The following is a 19,395-nucleotide window of genomic DNA, read 5'->3' on the forward strand; positions in this document are numbered from 1 at the left end:
CCTTAACATCCCGCGTGCCCCCCCCCATTTCTGCCCAGGCTGGGGGGGTAAAACTCTGCAGATAAACTCTGGGGCGGCACTGACCAGGGACAGAGACTTTGGGGTTGTTGGACTTTGGGGTGATTGGACATAAGACCCTGAGGGGAAAAGGACACTGCCAAACTTACTTGGAGCTGGGTCTTTTGCTCATGGTTTGTGTTATGAATCCTGTTTGTGGTGTTTCCCCAACATAATGCCGCATTGCTTCCCTCCTTTATTAAAAGGCTTTTGCTACACTCAGACTCCATGCTTGCGAGAGGGGAAGTATTGCCTCCTAGAGGCGCCCAGGGGGTGGTATGAAATTGTCCCAGGTCACTGGGTGGGGGCTCGAGCCATTGTTGCATTGCGTTATTGAAACGGAACCCCTAGATACTGAACCCAGCCCTTGTTGCTGCCAACTCAGAGGGGCAGAAGGGTTACACTGGTATAACTACATCCACACTAGTAACAACATCACATCCCCTCACTGAAGTAGTTACAACAGTAACTCTTTTAAGTGTAGACCAGGCCTGAGTTTGGCAAATGATAACATGTATCCAAAAAGGCTAGGAACTACTTTTGTAGTCCAGTGGCAGAAGCAATGTGTGTGTGTGGGGTGGGGGGGAGGGAGACGTGTGGTCACGTGCCCCCCCCACCCCAATATGCTGCTTGGCTTGTACTGAGCATGCTTACACTGACTGAGCATGCTCAGTAACACTGCTTAAGCCAGCTGCCCTCACTCTGCCTTCTCCCCCACGATCGGCAGGCAGGGGTTGTCTCTGGCCAGTGAGGCTCCCATCTGCTCTCTCTCTCTCTCTCTCTCTCTTTCTCACACACACACAAAAATCATTTCCCAAACCTCAAAGACTCCTTCAAAGTTCTTCACTGTCATGTGTGGTGGGAGCTGGAAGTTGTTGCGGATGTCGTCTCGTCTCTTCCCAGTGTAGGGAAGATCGGCAGTGAGCACCAGGCCTTGAAAACCCGCAGCCTCTACACGTCGGACCAGCCCCTCTGAGAGTGTCCTGTTGCGATGAATGTACAGCTGGAACCATCGGAAGCCATTGGGTGCGGCTGCAGCAATCTCCTCCACAGTGCAGGTGGAGAATGTGCTGGTGATGTAACAGGTGTTCATGGCTTCAGCAGCTGCAGGAGATATTTTAAAAAGCCTCAGTATAAGGTGCTGAAGCTTCCTCACCAATTCTGCCTGGGTACAATGGTAATGCCAGCTAACAACCCCCAATACAAGATCTTTCATCCATATTTTATAAAGTGTGTATGGACTGTACAGGCTGAATGCTGTATGTCACCCCACCTCAGATCCTGAGGCCAATAGGGGGCCAGTTTGGTCCCTGGCACAAGGAGGAATAGCTTCAGGTCTTCTCTAAGTTACAGCAGCCCCCAAGAGGCTGTTCTGGTAGCTAGGGATAACTACAGTACTGCAGCACTGTGACCATATGTGGTTTTCCAGCTGCTTTGTGCCTCCAGAACATCACAAGGGAGGTGGTCAGTAGGAGGTCAGGAAAAGAATCTGGCTCTAAAGAATGACACTGAAGTGCCATGTTTATGGATTGGTTTTTCAGGGGGTCAGCCACACTTTAAAATGCCATCAGAGTTGCTCAAGGTTTCCAACAGGTTTTTAATGTGTCCTCTTTTGTTTTACAGGAACGAAATAACAGGGTACCTCTTGCTGTGCTCTTCTCTCCATCAGGCCAAGCCAGCCGGTGGAACCCGGTGGGGGCAATCCCTACAGGGAAGCTGATTTCAGTACCTAGAAGCGTAGTCCTAGTGTCCATCACAGACATATCTCGCAACATGCGTGGCCGGAAGCGGATTCTGCAAGAAGACAAAGATGAAATGCCAGTCAATAAGTTAACAGTTCCGTGGTTTTAATGCTTGCGATCTTCCCTGATAAATGGATCTTCATTTACATGTTATCACACAGTAGTCTGACCCAACCAGGAAAAGCCAGGGGCCATGGCCTGTTGAGAACTCCACCCCATCGTTGATTTCACTCCCCAATATGACTCTCTTCACAGCCATTGCCACCTACCTATAAACCCCATACCATCTGCTCTTGAACCATCCGCCATCACTTTCTGTACCACTGTAACCTAAGAGCATCCCAATGCCAGAGAGCAAGAGGCACCCTGATATCTGATAGACAGTTTCAGCTGGCATCACCAGTTCGGTGAACCAATTCATTAAGGTCATAAACTATAGCTGATATGTGTCATATAAGATATCAGTAGAAAACTCATAACAACACACTGATCATTAATATTTTTGTGAGGTGTATGTACAATAAACAGCCCACGGGACCATACAAATGTGGAGGAAATGTGAGACTGAAGTGTGTTTACCAGACAAATCTGTGGAGTGAGTAAACAGGTTTCTCCCAGACAAAGGACAAGCCAAGCCCTCCAGTGAGGTGTTGTCAGAATCAATTGGCTATCACATGACTAGTGGCCATTCATTTGCATTGGAGGGGGCAGGAACAGATCAATTCACATTATAGCGAACACTAGTGGGGGAAGACCCCATCATGGAACTTCCTTTATCACCAGATTCCCTGGCTCCTTCCTCACAGCTTTAATGAACTTTATTTTGAGGGGTAACCTTCAGCTGAATCCCTTTCAAAGGTAAAAAAAAGATATAAAAAGTGCGGCAAAGAACCCCAGGTAATCTTTCACCTAAGATGACAAAGGAACTGAGCACTTCAGACTTTTTGGGAGATTCTGACCAAAGGAGGTGGTCGGCCATCTTGCTGGAAGGCAGGGGTCCTGGAACAATTTTTATAGTGAGCCATTGAATCAAACTGTAAACCCTATATATAATGGAAACACTTCAAGCCAGGGGGTGCTGCTGCACCCCCTGAACCCTTAGTAAATAATAATTGAAAATATCCTATCACCTAGAACAAACCCTGAAAGGTCATCGAGTCCCGCCCCCTGCCTTCACTAGCAGGACCAAGTACTGATTTTGCCCCAGATCCCTACGTGGTCCCCTTAAGGATTGAACTCACAACCCTGGGTTTAGCAGGCCAATGCTCAAACCACTGAGCTATCCCTCTCCCCAGTTCCAGCACCTATACTGGAATGAAGTGTGGTAAGAATCTTACTTTGAACCAAGACTGCAGTTTTGTTAACTAGAAAGTGTATTTTTACTTTTGTTTGTTTTTAACTCTTTCTAACTTTATTCTTTCAACTTGGTATCACTTAAAATCTATCTCCTTTGGTCAATACATTTGTTTTACTTTTAATCTAAACCATCCCAGTGCTGTGTGTTCATTGAAGTGATTAACTCCAGTTAACGTGCATTTTGTCTCTTTAGTGGAACAAAAAAAACCTTATTCCTCTGAATGGTCCAGGAAAGGGCTGGACATTGCAGAGCACATGGTTTCAGGAAAATTTGGGATGGGGTGGATGCTGGGGTCATATTGCCAGGCGCAACCAAAGCTGGTGGAAAGCAGGGAGTGACTGTGTTGCTGCAGAAGGCAAACTGCTGCTGTATCAGAGTTGCACTGCAAACAGACAGAGGGCATGCTTGTCGCTAACTGTGAGCATCCCCAGCAGAGAGCTTCAGCAACAGAACATTTAGAGCACTCAGAGTTACAGGGAATTGGTGATACCACCCCTCACTGGCCTGAATAGCATCCTAGAACATGAAAACCACCCACTCAAATGCTCCTTGCTCCATATCATTTGCCTTCCCTGTATCCCATGCCATACACAGCTGCACTTTTGCTACTTGCTGTCAGATTCCACCTCTCTTCCCTTACATCAAAAACCTTCAGATTGCTATATCCATATCATCAGCCTGAACACTGCCCATTCTCACTGTCCATGCAATTTCCCCCCAAGTCTCAGCCTCCTGTGCTACATACTTTCCATCCCCATACTTCCAATGCCCCACACTCTATGGCCACTCCCACCCTTTACCCTCTCACCTACAGAACATACCACTTGCTTCCACTCCCTTACTGCCCATTCCCACCCTCAGCGTCCCCTGTGCTCCATGCTACCTACCTTCATTTGCTGGGTAACACCAGAGGCTACATTGTAAGTAACTCAGGTGCATTTTGCTGTGGGTCATTTATATAGGGCAGTGTTTCCCAAACTTGGGACACTGCTTGTGTAGGGAAAGCCCCTGGCAGGCTGGGCCAGTTTGTTTACCTGCCACGTCTGCAGGTCCGGCTGATCATGGCTCCCACTGGCGGTTCGCTGCTCCAGGCCAATGGGAGCTGCAGGAAGTGGCGCGGGCCGAGGGATGTACTGGCTGCCTCTTCCAGCAGCCCCCATTGGCCTGGAGCAGCGAACCGCGGCCAGTGGGAGCCGCAATTGGCCGGACGTGCGGACGCGGCAAGTAAAAACTGGCCCGGCCTGCCAGGGGCTTTTCCTGAACAAGCGGTGTCTCAAGTTTGGGAAACACTGATATAGGGGATAGGTGTTGAGAGTATTAGACACTTGAGAACATCAAGAACTTGCATCCCAACATAGCCTAAAAGATTTTGGCCCACAAAATAAGAGCTCTCTGTACCTTTTATATGCCAGGAGGTTCTCATCTCGGGTGCAACACTCATCAGCTCCAGCTGCAAAGAAGTCCCAAGTGGTCTTGGACAGGTGCTTCTTAGCATAAGCTTCAAAGTCTGACAAACATATCATGGGCATTTCAGAAAAAGGTTATAGGAACCTGAGAAGAGAGGAATAACATGTGAAGCATAGAGTAGATATGAGGTCCCTGGGCATTCCCTTTGTCAGCATTCTCTCTTTTATCCACTTCAATTTAATTTAGTGCTGGTCTTGGATTGACAGCTCTACAGTCCTCTGTCTGCAGAAGAATTACAGCTCCAGCTTCTCCACAGTGACCAACCAGTGTGCCTCATCTCTGCCATGATGGAGCGACCTCCAGGAATGAGAAGGGCGCTTATCCCTAATCTATCTATTGAGAATGCTCAAACTAAATGGAAGGATTAACAGAATTAAAACTGTGACTAAGGTTTACGATTTCAAAAAGGCCAACTTTAATAAATTAAGGCAACTACTTAGGGAAGTGGATTGGGCTAACATATTTAGGGATCTAAAGGCAGATGGCGCCTGGGATTATTTCAAGTTGAAGTTGCATGAGCTGTCCGAGGCCTGTATCCCGAGAAAGGGAAAATGGTTAGTAGGCAGGAGATTTAGACCTAGCTGGATGACCGAGCGTCTCAAAGGGGCGATTAAGAAAAAACAGAAAGCGTACAAAGAATGGAAGAGGGGAGGGATTAGCAAGGAAACCTACCTTATTGAGGTCAGAGCATGTAGAGATGCAGTGAGAAAGGCCAAAAGCCGTGTAGAGTTGGACCTTGTGAGGGGAATTAAAACCAATAGTAAGAAGTTTTACAGCCATATAAATAGGAAGAAAACAAAGAAAGAGGAAGTGGGACCGCTGAAGAATGTACATGGAGTGGAGATTAAGGATAATCTAGGCATGGCACAATATCTAAATGAATATTTTGCATCGGTCTTTAATAAGGCTAATGAAGGGCTTAGGAATAGAGGGAGCAGGACAGAGGGGAATAAAGGAGGGGGGGTTGACATTACCGTATCGGAGGTGGAAGCCAAACTTGAACAGCTAAACGGGACTAAATCGGGCGGACCGGATGATCTTCATCCTAGAATATTGAAGGAACTGGCGCGAGAAATTGCAAGCCCCTTAGCGATAATTTTTAATGAATCTGTAAACTCGGGGGTGGTACCATTGGACTGGAAAATAGCTAATGTGGTTCCTATTTTCAAGAAAGGGAAAAAAAGTGACCCGGGTAACTACAGGCCTGTTAGTTTAACATCTGTAGTATGCAAGGTCTTGGAAAAATTTTTGAAGGAGAAAGTAGTTAAGGACCTTGAGGTGAATGGCAATTGGGACAAATTACAGCATGGGTTTACGAAAGGCAGATCGTGCCAAACCAACCTGATCTCCTTCTTTGAGAAAGTAACAGAGTTTCTAGATAAAGGAAATGCGGTGGATCTATTATACCTCGATTTTAGTAAAGCGTTTGATACAGTACCGCATGAGGAATTATTGGTTAAATTGGAAAAGATGGGGATCGATATGAAAATCCAGAGGTGGATAAAGAACTGGTTAAAGGGGAGACTGCAGCGGGTAGTACTGAAAGGTGAACTGTCAGGTTGGAAGGAGGTCACCAGTGGGGTTCCTCAAGGTTCGGTTTTGGCTCCAATTTTATTTAATCTATTTATTACTGACCTTGGAACCGAACGTAGGAGTGGGCTGATAAAGTTTGCGGATGACACAAAGTTGGGAGGTATTGCCAATTCGGAGAAGGATCAGGATATCCTGCAGGGAGACTTGGATGACCTTGTAAATTGGAGTAATAGTAATAGGATGAAATTTAATAGTGAGAAGTGTAAGGCGATGCATTTAGGGATGACTAACAAGAATTTTAGTTATAAGCTGGGGACGCATCGGTTGGAAGTAACGGAGGAGGAGAAGGACCTCGGAGTCCTGGTTGACCGCAGGATGACTATGAGTCGGCAATGTGACGTGGCCGTGAAAAAAGCTAATGCGGTCTTGGGATGCATTAGGCGAGGTATTTCTAGTAGGGACAAGGAGGTGCTGCTTCCGTTATACAAGGCACTGGTGAGACCTCATTTGGAGTACTGTGTGCAGTTCTGGTCTCCTATGTTTAAAAAGGATGAACTCAAACTGGAACGGGTACAGAGAAGGGCCACTAGGATGATCCAAGGATGGAAAACCTTTCCTATGAAAGGAGACTCGAGGAGCTCGGTTTGTTTACCCTAACCAAAAGAAGGCTGAGGGGCGATATGATTGCTCTCTTTAAATATATCAGAGGGATAAATACCAGGGAGGGAGAGGAATTATTTCAGCTCAGTACTAATGTGGACACGAGAACAAATGGATATAAACTGGCTGTGGGGAAGTTTAGGCTTGAAATTAGATGACGGTTTCTAACCGTCAGAGGGGTGAAATTTTGGAACAGCCTTCCGAGGGAAACAGTGGGGGCGAAAGACCTCTCTGGCTTTAAGATTAGGCTAGATAAGTTTATGGAGGGAATGGTTTGATGGGATAACGTGATTTTAGTCAATTAGGCAATAACGTGCCATCGCTGGTAAAATGAGGGTCCGGCTGGAGAATCTTGCCTGTATGCTCGGGGTTCTACTGATCGCCATATTTGGGGTCGGGAAGGAATTTTCCTCCAGGGTAGATTGGCAGAGGCCCTGGAGGTTTTTCGCCTTCCTCCGCAGCATGGGGCAGGGGTCCCAAGCTGGAGGATTCTCTGTGACTTGAAGTCTTTAAATCACGATCTGGAGACTTCAACAGCTGAGTTAAGGGAAAGTGGGTGGGTCAGCTTTTGTGGCCTGCATCATGCAGGAGGTCAGACTAGATGACCATAATGGTCCCTTCTGACCTTAAAGTCTATGAGTCTATGAGTCTATGAGAATGCCTTAGAGTATAAAGATGAGGGTGGCTTTCAAGATCTGAAATGGTCTCAGATGCAACTATATCATTTTGTATAGGCCATTTGCCAAACAAATTTCAGTCACCCACACTGCTTCCTGCAGCAGGCTAGGGATTTTTTTTTTTTTTTGGTGGTCTCCAACCAAAGTATTGACAAGACCACTGCATAAGGTGGAATATTCATCCTTTCAGAAATTGAAGCATAAAGAGAAAAATTTTCTACTCTATGAAATGCCATTGAAGTCTGTGAGGTTGTAGGGTATAACTACTGGCTGAATTTGGCCTGTGATATGTACTATGTGTTATATATTGTGTACCACAGCCCACTTGCTGATACTGTGTATGCTACGCCTGTCGTATTATTTTTACTGGGCACTTGTCACTGGGCATTGCTGTATAGCGCACATCTGCAGGTCTAGCTGTTGGCCACACATCTATTTCCTCCCAGAGGCATCATTATAAGAGGTGCACGTAGTGCTGCCAATAGTTAAGGTTGCCTGACACTTCCTTCATAAGACCCTGTTTTCAGTTGCTTTTAACTTTGTCAGACTTTAATCATTTGGATTGAAATTTCCATACTGGGTGTCTGTCTCCGGCTGAGTTTTTGTTTGTTTTTTGTTGTTTTAAATTACAACAAAAGCGGTTCAATCATTTCTGAGAACAAGCTTAGGGAAAATATATTGTTTTGCTCATGAATAACTGTTTCGTTGAGAAGTTCTAGTACCTCTGTCCTTTGGTCCAGGGACTTGGAATTTGCTTTGGTGTAAGGTACACGTCCTTTGTCTTCGCTGTGAATATCCACCTAAATTTGGCCAAGTTGTGAGACTGAAAATTTCAGTTTGCACATCTCAGTAGAGACAGAGTTTGGCAGCTAAATTTTCTGAGGATTTTGTTTTCACTGAGCATTCTCCAACCCAGACCTGAAGGACTTTCCCTGAAATTGTGTCTCCTTGCCACCAGAGGCAGCAGACACAGGAACTGAGAGCTGGGAGACTGATCCACCACTGGCTCCTCAGCAGGGAAGAGGAGGCACTTGCTAGCTGTAATACAGAGAAGTGAGGGGCTGGGGTGGTGATGAAGGGGAGACTGGGATGAAGACCCAGAGGACCGATGGGTGGGGGCAGGGCTATGGACAGGGATGAGGAGATGGGGGATGGATAACTGGGGCTGGTCGTAGGACAGACTGGAGGCATTGGTGGGCAGAAGGGGCCTAGTTTTCAGGGAACAGGGACAGACCCTGGAATGGAACCCAGGATTCCTGGGCCTCATCATTCCTTTGCTGTCAGCAAATATCTGTGTAACCCAAAATGTATGCCTCATCCCCCTCCCCCTAGTAGCTGGCCCACACAGAGAATGCCAACCTACTACTGCTACCAGTTACTCTTTTAGTTCAAGTGGTAGAGGGCTGTGCTGTGGATTTAAAATTTTGAAACCTGAAGATGACCCATGTGAGAATCAATATGGTTCAACATGATGGAATTTCGGGGGGTGGAGGGGGGTTCAGTTTGCTTTTTTAAAAAACCTAGGAAATTACTTACAAAAAATACATTTAAATCCCTTTAAGGTTGCAAAGTGAATCACTCAAAAGTTAGGAAATGCCATAGTTAAAGTTGCCTGTGCCACCATAATTTGGCTCCTTTGTGTGTATGCATTATGATACACTCTTTAATTACATGATCAAATACTAGTTTTTTCCCCATAGAATTTCTGACTCATTTAGTGCACAGGATGGCCCATGCTCAGGGAATGAATCAGGGCTGTGTAAAGAAGAACGCTGTTGCCTGTAAAACCCCTCCCTCATTATTGCAGAATCTGGAAGGTGTGAATGAATGAAGCAGGGGATTGCAGAAAGAGAAAGGACAGTCTTATGGATAAGGCAATTGAATGCCGCTCTGGAGAATTAGATTCTATCCCTGCCTGTGCCACAGAGTTCCTGTGGGATCCAACGAAAGCAAAAATTTTACAGTTGGCCACTAATTGAGTGTTCTTCATTTTCTGGATGCTTACATTGAAACAGAAGGGGTCTGATTTGCAGAAGTGCTGAGCACTCAGAGCTGCAACTGAAATCAGTGAGAGCTATAGTCTGAACAGTGCTATAAAATGGTAAGTTCTAGAGAAAATCAGGCCATCAGCATCTCAAATTGGAGCCCAAAGTAAGTGGATACTTTTGACAATAATATCTCTGTGCCTCAGCTCCCCATCTGTAAAATGGGAATAACAATATTAGAGGTGTTCTGAAGATAAATTTGTTAATGTTTGTGAAGCACTGATATTATAGTGATGAGCACCATGGAAAAGTCCCTGAGGAAATAATAATTCTGTATTGAGAGCAATGTATGACTGGTGTTCACTAAATAATGCATAGGCCCACACATTCAATGATGAAGATAATATTAATTTAATGAATAGCTGCTCATTAAGTGAGCACTGTCCAATGTGTTCACTCAATGAGGCAGTGGAAAAAATAGTATGTGATCATATAATTAAAGATTGTATCATAATGCATACACACAGGGGGCTGAATTAAGATGGCATAGGCCACCTTAATTCTGGCATTTCCTAACTTTTGAGTGCTTGACTTTGCAACCTTAATGTTCTTTTAACATAGGGTTTTTTTTTAATGTAATCATATGTCTATAAGGGGAAATACTTCACAAGCAACTCAGATCACTTTCTTTGATGTCGGCCATAGTGTTAAGTGCACTGGGCCTAATTCTGTCTTCTTTGTACCTGTACAACCCCATGGATGCCACTTAGGAATGAAAGGATCACAAATGTGGGCAGAATTTGCCCCTTGATCTTTTTTAGATAGCTAAAACCAGAACATAGTCTAACCTTAGCTACTGCTTTACCAGGTTGTGATTATCCAGGTTAATGATTACTTAACTTGGCCTCAAGCAAACCCTGCAAATTATCTTCTGCCCCAATGTTACAAAAAAGCATTACTGATATGGCCAGAAAGCAGAATGAAGCTTATATTTTATGATCTCTCTGTCTCAGTCTCTGTCTCCATGCTGTCTTCTCCAAGGTTCAGCTGTCAGAAAAAACAATCAATAACAGAGAGTGTGGGCCAAGTTCAGAGACAACATTGTAGAATCATAGAATATCAGGGTTGGAAGGGACCTCAAGAGGTCATCTAGTCCAAACCCCTGCTCAAAGCAGGACCAATCCCCAACTAAACCATCCCAGCCAGGGCTTTGTCAAGCCTGACCTTAAAAACCTCTAAGGAAGGAGATTCCACCACCTCCCTCGGTAACCCATTCCAGTGCTTCACCACCCTCCTAGTGAAAAAGTTTTTCCTAATATCCAACCTAAACATCCCCCACTGCAACTTGAGACCATTACTCCTTGTTCTGTCATCTGGTACCACTGAGAACAGTCTAGATCCATCCTCTTTGGAACCCCATTTCAGGTAGTTGAAATCGGCTATCAAATCCCCCCTCATTCTTATCTTCTGCAGACTAAACAATCCCAGTTCCCTCAACCTCTCCTCATAAGTCATGTGCTCCAGCTCCCTAATCATTTTTGTTGCCCTCCGCTGGACTGTTTCCAATTTTTCCACATCCTTCTTGTAGTGTGGGGGCCAAAACTGGACACGGTACTCCAGATGAGGCCTCACCAATGTTGAATAGAAGGGAATGATTACGTCCCTCGATCTGCTGGCAATGCCCCTACTTATACAGCCCAAAATGTCGGACTCTGCACTTGTCCTTGTTGACCTCATCAGATTTCTTTTGGCCCAATCCTCTAATTTGTCTAGGTCCCTCTATATCCTATCCCTACCCTCCAGCGTATCTGTCACTCCTCCCAGTTTAGTGTCCTCTGCAAACTTGCTCAGGGTGCAGTCCACGCCATCCTCCAGATCATTAATGAAGATATTGAACAAAACCGGCCCCAAGACCGACCCTTGGGGCGCTCCACTTGATACCGGCTGCCAACTAGACATGGAGCCATTGATCACTACCCGTGGAGCCCGACGATCTAGCCAGCTTTCTATCCACCTTATAGTCCGTTCATCCAACCCATACTTCTTTAACTTGCCGGCAACATCAACGGATGGCTGTGTTACATGTTGCTACCAGTAGGTGGTGTAAATGAACATACATTAGAGGTGGAAGAGTAAGGCTGTAGTAGGAAAAGCACCCAACAAAAGCCTGTAAGAAGGTGCAAATTAAAGCAGCCCTTACATCCTCCTGCTGGTTCATTTTCCTGTGTCCCTCTCTACCCTTCTATAAATGATACCAGCCCTACACACATTCACCAATATGCAATCCTCACTTAGAACATTTTTGAATTTGGTCTAGAAAATTCTGAAAAGAGTAAATACAGAAACCTGCATCTAAACCCATTCCAGAATAAATGCAGTGCAAAACTATGTTCGGATTCATAGTTAGAATTAGTGCTCGGTGAAAACTGCCAAATATTTTCCAGGAATATTCAGTTGACTTTTGTAATGAATTCACGTCCCTTTGATGTTTGCTTTCTGTGAATATTGTAGCAAATGAGTATGTGCGAAGGCAAATGTATAACATTTGGAGCAACTATAGGAGAATATTGGCACAAAGAAAATTTTGAAATTGTACTTGTAACTGTTCACACTGGAAATATGATTCTTAGTATTACTTCATCCAGTCAGGGAACAGAAATAACACTGCATGACATATGTGTGCAGTCAAAGCAGCAGGAACGTTGAATATCAAATACTTGCCAGTCAAAATGGGTTTATATGGAAAACAGATCCTTTGAAACTAACTTGATATCTCTATTTTTGATAAGATTATCTAAGTTTGATTGATAAAGATAATAGGGTTGATGTAATAGATTTCGGTAAGGTGTTGACTTGGTATTGCATGACATTTTGATTAAAACTTGTATGATTTAAAACTAATGTAGCACATATTAAATGAATTAAAAACTGGCTAACGGATAAGTCTCAAAATGTAACTGTAAACAGGTAATCATCACTGAGTGGGTGTGTTTCTAGTAGGGTCCCACAGGGATCAGTTCTTGCTATTCTGTTTGCTATGCTATGCTATATTCTTGCTATGCTATTTCATATTTTTATCAATGACCTGGAAGAAAACAAAAAATAATGACTGCTAAAGTTTGAAGATGTAAGTACCTACATGGGGAACAAATATTTGATAATGAGCTCTTCAACCTAACAGAGAAAGATATAACGCAATCCAGTGGCTGGAAGTTGAAGGTAGCAAATTCAGACAGAAAATAAAGTGTATATTTTACTAGTGGAGCAATTTATCAAGGGTTATGGTAGATTCTCCATCAATAGCAATTTTTACATCAAGATTGGATGTTTGTCTAAAAAAACTGTTCTAGCAATTATTTTGGGGAAGTTCTATGGCCTGTGTTATACAGGAGGTCAGACTAGATAATCACAGTGGTCCCTTCTGACCTTGCACTATATTAATCTATGAACTATTGTGAATAAGCTACAGACCAAGAATTATTCACAGAAATGATTTGGAAAATAATGACAAAATATGAAATGTGTGAGGTGTTTCCTCATAATCCACAAAAAAAAAAGAAGCAAAATTTGTTTAATAAATTATTTGTTAATAATAGTTTTGCAGGCCTAGTTAAAATAGACCTTTTACAGTGCAAATGAAAATGGAGGTGCTTCAGACTAGGAATAAATGTGTTGTTTACAATTTAATTTTTTCTGAAAATACCCAGGAGAGTGCTCCAGCCCTCTCTGCTATCCTCCTATATCAATTAATTAGGAGTTGCAACCCTTATTGGGACCAGCACTTCAGATAGCCACAATGTGAGCTACCAGGTTGGAAAGGCGGCCAAATGATGACAACCTGTGCTCCAGACATAGAGAAACACATTGGCTATGTAGACAAAATCACTCAACCAAACTTCCAAGAGTAGATATGGCCTATCTCACTGACAGACATGTTTAACTCTCCACTAAAAGATAGGGACCTGTAATTCTCCACTAGAGCAACTCCAGTAATAGTTGCAATATCGGAGGCAGTAACGTAGACAGGACTTGGGTGTTTTTGTCACTGTGTCATCTTCTCTGAGAAGGTGACACAGTGACATGTGCATGCGGTACACATCTGCATGACAGCAGACAAAAGGGGAGCCACACCAGAGGAGAGTTATAGGACTTAAGTTTCCTAGTGCAAAGAAAGCCAAAGTCACCAAGGACAAATATGAAATCAAATTATTTCACAGCAGGAAAAGCAGGAACCATAGTCACCCAGACACAGCCCTCATTCATCTCTCAATCATTTGCAAAAAACAACTTACTTTGGGCTTTAAAAGCAAGCAGAACTAGGTGAGACTCCAGGCTTCAAAGTAGATTACAGACCTACAAAATGGCCACTATTTATTTTCTGGAGTGAATAAACAACTACGAGAGATTAAAGCTTAACCCATCAGCAAACTTTGTACTTTTGTGTATGTCTAAATTTGTTCTGAAAGAAAGTTCCTGCCAAAGACACAGATCATATTGATTACAAACTGATTGCTTGGCAAACAGCCCTGGGAACTGCTGGGTGGCAGTGACTGAAGGCAGTGCAGTCATCAATGGAAGGTACAGAGCCACTGCAGCAGAATGCAGCATAGTTGGGACTGGATATTGCAGTGCAAAGACCACTGGACTGCAGCATCCCAGAAGGTAATGCAGAGTAAATAACACTGAAGCGTGTGCAAAGCAGGTCCAAGGCCTGTATGGGGTGTATGGCCTCCCAGGGCACCATGCTTTGGGGCTTCAAGGATTCACATTCTGGGAGCCCTTCCCTGGTAGCATTTGTCTAAGACCAACCCTAGTTAGTTGCCCTGAACACAACCATATTTCAGATCCTATCCCAGAGATGGGAGGAAAAGAGATGGACACTTTGAAAGATCTTTGGTGCAAATACCCTTGAACATCACCAGTTCCTGCTGATACCACTTTTCCCCTTTCCTCAAATGGCACGAAAAAGAATCCCCACAGTGAATGCAAGTACAGGACACCATGAATGGGGGTGGGGGTGGGGGGGGGAGGGAGAGCTTAGTTTTTCTCTGCCTAGTACCACTCCCCTGTCTCCTCCATTGGGTAAGGTGCAGGGTGTGGACTACCAGAAACAACAGGCTGCTGTTGTGTTGTGTCAGAGTTATGTAGTGTTTAAATCAGGGGTTCTCAAACTGGGGGTGGGGACCCCTCAGGGGGTCACGAGGTTATTACATGGGGTGTCACGAGCTGTCAGCCTCCACCCCAAACCCCACTTTATATCCAGCATATATAATGGTGTTAAATATATAAAAAAGTGTTTTTAATTTAGAAGGGGGGTCGCACTCAGAGGCTTGCTATTTGAAAGGGGTCACCAGTACAAAAGTTTGAGAACCACTTGTTTAAATAAATATAATGTAAGTGTTAAATATAGACCCTCTGTACCTCAATAAGAACACACATGTCAAGTTTTCTTTGAACAGACAGAACGATTTATCAATGAACTTGACTGGTCATGCCCCCACATTCCAACAGTGGATAAGGACCAGGGGCTCACAGATGGGCACTTAACCCCCAAAGTTCAAAAGCGGCTACTGCTTTTGGGTGTGTTAGTTTTTAAGGATTCCATCAAAGGGCTGCCAGCTCTACCCGCTTTCCCTGTAACCTGCAGCTTTTCAGGCTCTCATACTTAGGTCTGTGGGGAAAAACCCCTCTGATAGGCTGTCCTTCCCCATTGCCTCCTGGGAAAATGCTGCTCCACATGCTGCAGAGCTTCTTCGTCTACCCTCAGCACAGGGAGCAAGCAGAGGTCCCTTCTACCCCCTCACTTGTCTAAGGGGTCAAGAGTGCTCCCCAAGCTCTCGGCCCTCCTGCGTCCCAGCTGGCTTTGCAGCTTTGTCTCTCTGGCTGCTAGTGCTGCCCCCTCCCCAGCCCTACCCCACCCCTCATGCCTAGGGAAAGGTGAGAGAATCCTGCACGCTCTAGTACTGCCAAGCCCAAGAGTTCAAAAAGCGTGAGTCAGGCTTTGAAAATTCATGATTTGGCTTTAAAATGATGATATTTTAAAAAATAACAAATGTTGGATTGTTTGTATCTGTCTTCTAGTTCGGGAGCCTTTTGGGTTCACATTTTCAAGCTTTTCTCTGCAAGTGTAAGAGCTGGAGACTTATTTTTTTAAATGAAAGGTGAGATTCTCATAAGAATGGCCCTACTGGGTCAGACCAGTGGTCCATTTAGCTCAGTATCTTATCTCTGACAGTGGCCGCTACTAGGGCTACAGGAGGAATGTACAGAACAGTGCAGTTGGTGTGATCTACCTTGTGTTCCCCTCCTGGCTTCTGGCAATCAGAGGCTCAGGGATGCCTGGAGCATGGGGTTGCATCCCTGATCATTGTGGCTAATAGTCATTGATGGACCTATCCTCCATGAATGTATCTAGTTCTTTTTTGAACCCAGTTATACTTTTGGCCTTTACAATAGCCCCTGGCAATGAGTTCCACAGATTAATAGTGTGTTGTATGGAAAAGCCCTTCTTGTTTTTTATTAAACCTGATACCTAATAATTTCATTCGGTGACCCTTGGTTTTTGTATTGTGGGAAAGGGAAATAATACTTCTCTATTCACTTTCTCTACACCATTCATGATTTTATAAACCTCTATCATATCCGCCCTTAATCGTCTCTTTTCTAAACTGAACAGCCCTCATCTTTTTAATCTCTTCTTATATGAAAACCGTTCCATAGCCTTGATCATCTTTATTACCCTTCTCTGAACCTTTTCCGGTTCCACTATCTTTTTTGAGATGCGACAAGCAGAAGTGGACTAAAATGTTGGTGCACCATGGCTTTATATAGTGGCATTATGATATTTTCTGTCTTATTTTCTATCCCTTTCCTAATAGTTCCTAACATTCTGTTAGCCTTTTTGACCACTGCTGAGCACTGAGTTGAAGTTTTCAAAGATCTATCCATGGTGTCTCCAAGATCTCTTTCTTGAGTAGTATAGCGAGGCGGTGGGATACCCCACAGCCCCGCTGAGGGCCGAACCTCCCCTAACACCAATGTGGGCGGAGCCACCGGGTCCGGCGCCCACCCCTCAGAGGTCACGGCGCCGACCCGGAAGTATAAAAGCCCGCCTGCAGAGCTCAGTGGAGAACAAGCCGGCAGAGAGAGCAGACGGCTGTGGCCGAGCTCCCGCTTGGGAGACAGCAGCAGGCCGCGACCGGCCTGCTGACTCACCAGGCCAGCCGAGCCTACCCCTCGCCCGGTATCCTGAGGAGGACTGGCCAAGCCTGCCCCGTTACAGCTATCCCGAGGAGGAGCCGAGCCTGCCCCGTTCCAGCTACCCCGAGGAGGAGCCGAGCGTACCCTTCGCTACCTACCCAGAGGAACCGATGCTGGTGGAGAGCACCGAGGACACTAGTACGGCCCAGGTACCCTACGAGGGGGAGTGTGGAAGTAGCCCAGGGGCAGCCGACCCCAGTCTGGCTGCAGCACTGCCAGAGCCTATGTCAGTGTGTTGCGGCCAGGATCCCCACTGACAGCAGCGAGTTTCCGCCGCTGCTAGGGCCCCGGGCTGGATGCAGTGGAGTGGGAGGGCCTGCGTCCCCCCTGCCACCCGCTCCTTGGGTGGCAGACTCCCCCTTCCTCCTGGCCTAGAGAGGCTGGGACCTCTTGCTCATTGACTCAGCCCCTGCTTAAGGGCCTGGGTTTCTGACTGACTGTTTGATTGCAGCCCAGGCCCTTAAGCAGGGGCTGAGTCAATGTTTATAGCAGCCCTAGGTCAGGGCGGGGCAGCAATTCAATAGTCAGTCAGGAACCCAGGTCCTTAAGCAGGGGCTGAGTCCGGTATAGGGTGGTGTTTATGTGACCATCACTTATTTGCACTGTAGTGTCCAGGAAGTGGATCTCTTGTGTGGACTGGTCCAGGCTGAGGTTGATGGTGGGGTGGAAATTGTTGAAGTCCAGGTGGAATTCTTCAAGGGCCTCCTTTCCGTGGGTCCATATGATGAATTTGCTCCAACCCCTCAGACAGAGACAAACACCTACAAGATCTTTATCAAGCATTCGTAAAACTACAATACACACCTGGGGAAGTGAGGAAACAGATTGACAGAGCAAGACGGGTACCCAGAAATCACCTACTACAGGACAGGCCCAACAAGGACAATAACAGAACACCACTGGCCATCACATACAGCCCCCAGCTAAAACCTCTCCAGCGCATTATCCACGATCTACAACCTATCCTGGAAAATGATCCCTCACTCTCACAGACCTTGGGAGGCAGGCCAGTCCTCGCTTACAGACAACCCCCCAACCTGAAGCAAATACTCACCAGCAACTACACACCACACCACAGAAACACCAACCCAGGAACCTATCCCTGTAGCAAACCTCGTTGCCTACTCTGTCCCCATATCTACTCTGGCAACAGCATCAGAGGACCCAGCCACATCAGCCACACCATCAAGGGCTCATTCACCTGCACATCCACTGACGTTATATATGCCATCATGTGCCAGCAATGCCCCTCTGCCATGTACATTGGCCAAACCGGACAGTCCCTCCGCAAAAGAATAAATGGACACAAATCGGACATCAGGAATGGTAACATACATAAGCCAGTAAGTGAACACTTCAATCTCCCTGGTCATTCTATTACAGATTTAAAAGTCACTATCATTGAACAAAAAAACTTCAGAAACAGACTTCAAAGAGAAACAGCAGAACTAAAATTCATTTGCAAATTTAACACCATTAATCTGGGCTTGAATAGGGACTGGGAGTGGCTGGCTCATTACAGAAGCAGCTTTTCCTCTCCTGGAATTGACACCTCCTCATCTATTATTGGGAGTGGACTACATCCACCCTGATTGAATTGGCCCTGTCAACACTGGCGAAGTATCTCCCTGCTCTCCATGTGTCAGTATATAATGCCTGCATCTGTAACTTTCACTCTATGCATCCGAAGAAGTGAGGTTTTTACTCACGAAAGCTTATGCCCAAATAAATCTGTTAGTCTTTAAGGTGCCACCAGACTCCTTGTTGTTTTTGTAGATACAGACTAACACGACTACCCCCTGATGTTTAATTTGTCAATTTGTTCTAAAACATCTTCTACTGACACATCAGTGTGGGACAATGCTTCAGCTTTGTCAGCCAAAAAGCAGAGCTCTGATTTGGGTATCTCCACCACCTCCTCTGCAGTGAAGACCAATGTAAAGAATTCATTTTTCTTCTCTGCAATGGTCTTAGCTTCCTTGAGTGCTCTTTGAGGGTAGATGAGGGAGCAGGGCAGCCCCAGCAGAGCAGTGGGGGAAGACGCAGAAACCCAGGGCTAAGGGGAACAACAGGAATGGGCACAGCAGTAGCAGAATATGAAGATGTGCGCGTGGGGGCCATAGTTGGTGTTGGGGTTTGTGGACAAAGGAAGTAATTAATTCCCTGAGGGGTTGTGGGTGGGTGGAGGGTAGCCGACAATTTATTAAGGGGCATCTGTGTGGGCATGTGTGTTGGATGGGAAATTAATTGACTAGGAGTAGAATTAGGAATTTGAGTATTTGATGGTGATGGGGGGGATTCTAGCTGCACTGCCTTGGTTTGGGTTTTAGTGTGCAGGGGAGCGCACATCGGCTCCTCTCCCGCTGAGCTGAGGAACTACACTATCAGCAGCCATGTCTCAGCTGTTGATTTTGTGCTGATTACAGTCATTGGTGGCAGGGCCGGCTCTGGCTTTTTTGCCGCCCCAAGCAAAAAATGCCCGGCCGGCCAGAGCAGCAAGGGGGGGGAGGGGAGGAGGAAAACAAACCTGCCCCCGGCCGGAGCAGCGAAAGGGCGGGAGGGGGAGAGAACAAACGGCCGGCTGGAGCGGCGAAAGGGGGTGGAGGGAGAACAAACCAGCCGACCGGAGCAGCAAAGGGGGGGGAGACAAACCAGCC

General features: G+C 45.7%; 1 protein-coding gene across 2 annotated transcripts in view; it reads right to left on the bottom strand.

The window, feature by feature from the left end:
* Positions 1 to 13,855, bottom strand: part of HAO2 (hydroxyacid oxidase 2) — a 30,372-nt gene extending 16,517 nt beyond the window's left edge. The window contains exons 1-4 of one of the 2 annotated variants that reach the window (XM_024217753.2): positions 13,771 to 13,855; positions 4,555 to 4,707; positions 1,700 to 1,851; positions 878 to 1,161 (exon numbers count right to left, since the gene is read on the bottom strand). In XM_024217753.2, the coding sequence (XP_024073521.1) occupies positions 878 to 1,161; positions 1,700 to 1,851; positions 4,555 to 4,685 (567 nt within the window). In that variant the 5' untranslated portion in view covers positions 4,686 to 4,707; positions 13,771 to 13,855. Of the gene's footprint in view, positions 1 to 877; positions 1,162 to 1,699; positions 1,852 to 4,554; positions 4,708 to 5,597; positions 5,634 to 13,770 lie in introns of those variants that run through there. The other variant, XM_024217754.2, reaches the window with a different exon arrangement.
* Between the last annotated feature and the right edge of the window lie 5,540 nt (positions 13,856 to 19,395).

This window comes from Terrapene carolina, unplaced genomic scaffold, assembly GCF_002925995.2.
Source record: "Terrapene carolina triunguis isolate 2854851 unplaced genomic scaffold, T_m_triunguis-2.0 Scaffold242, whole genome shotgun sequence".
Taxonomy (NCBI): Eukaryota; Metazoa; Chordata; order Testudines; family Emydidae; genus Terrapene; species Terrapene triunguis.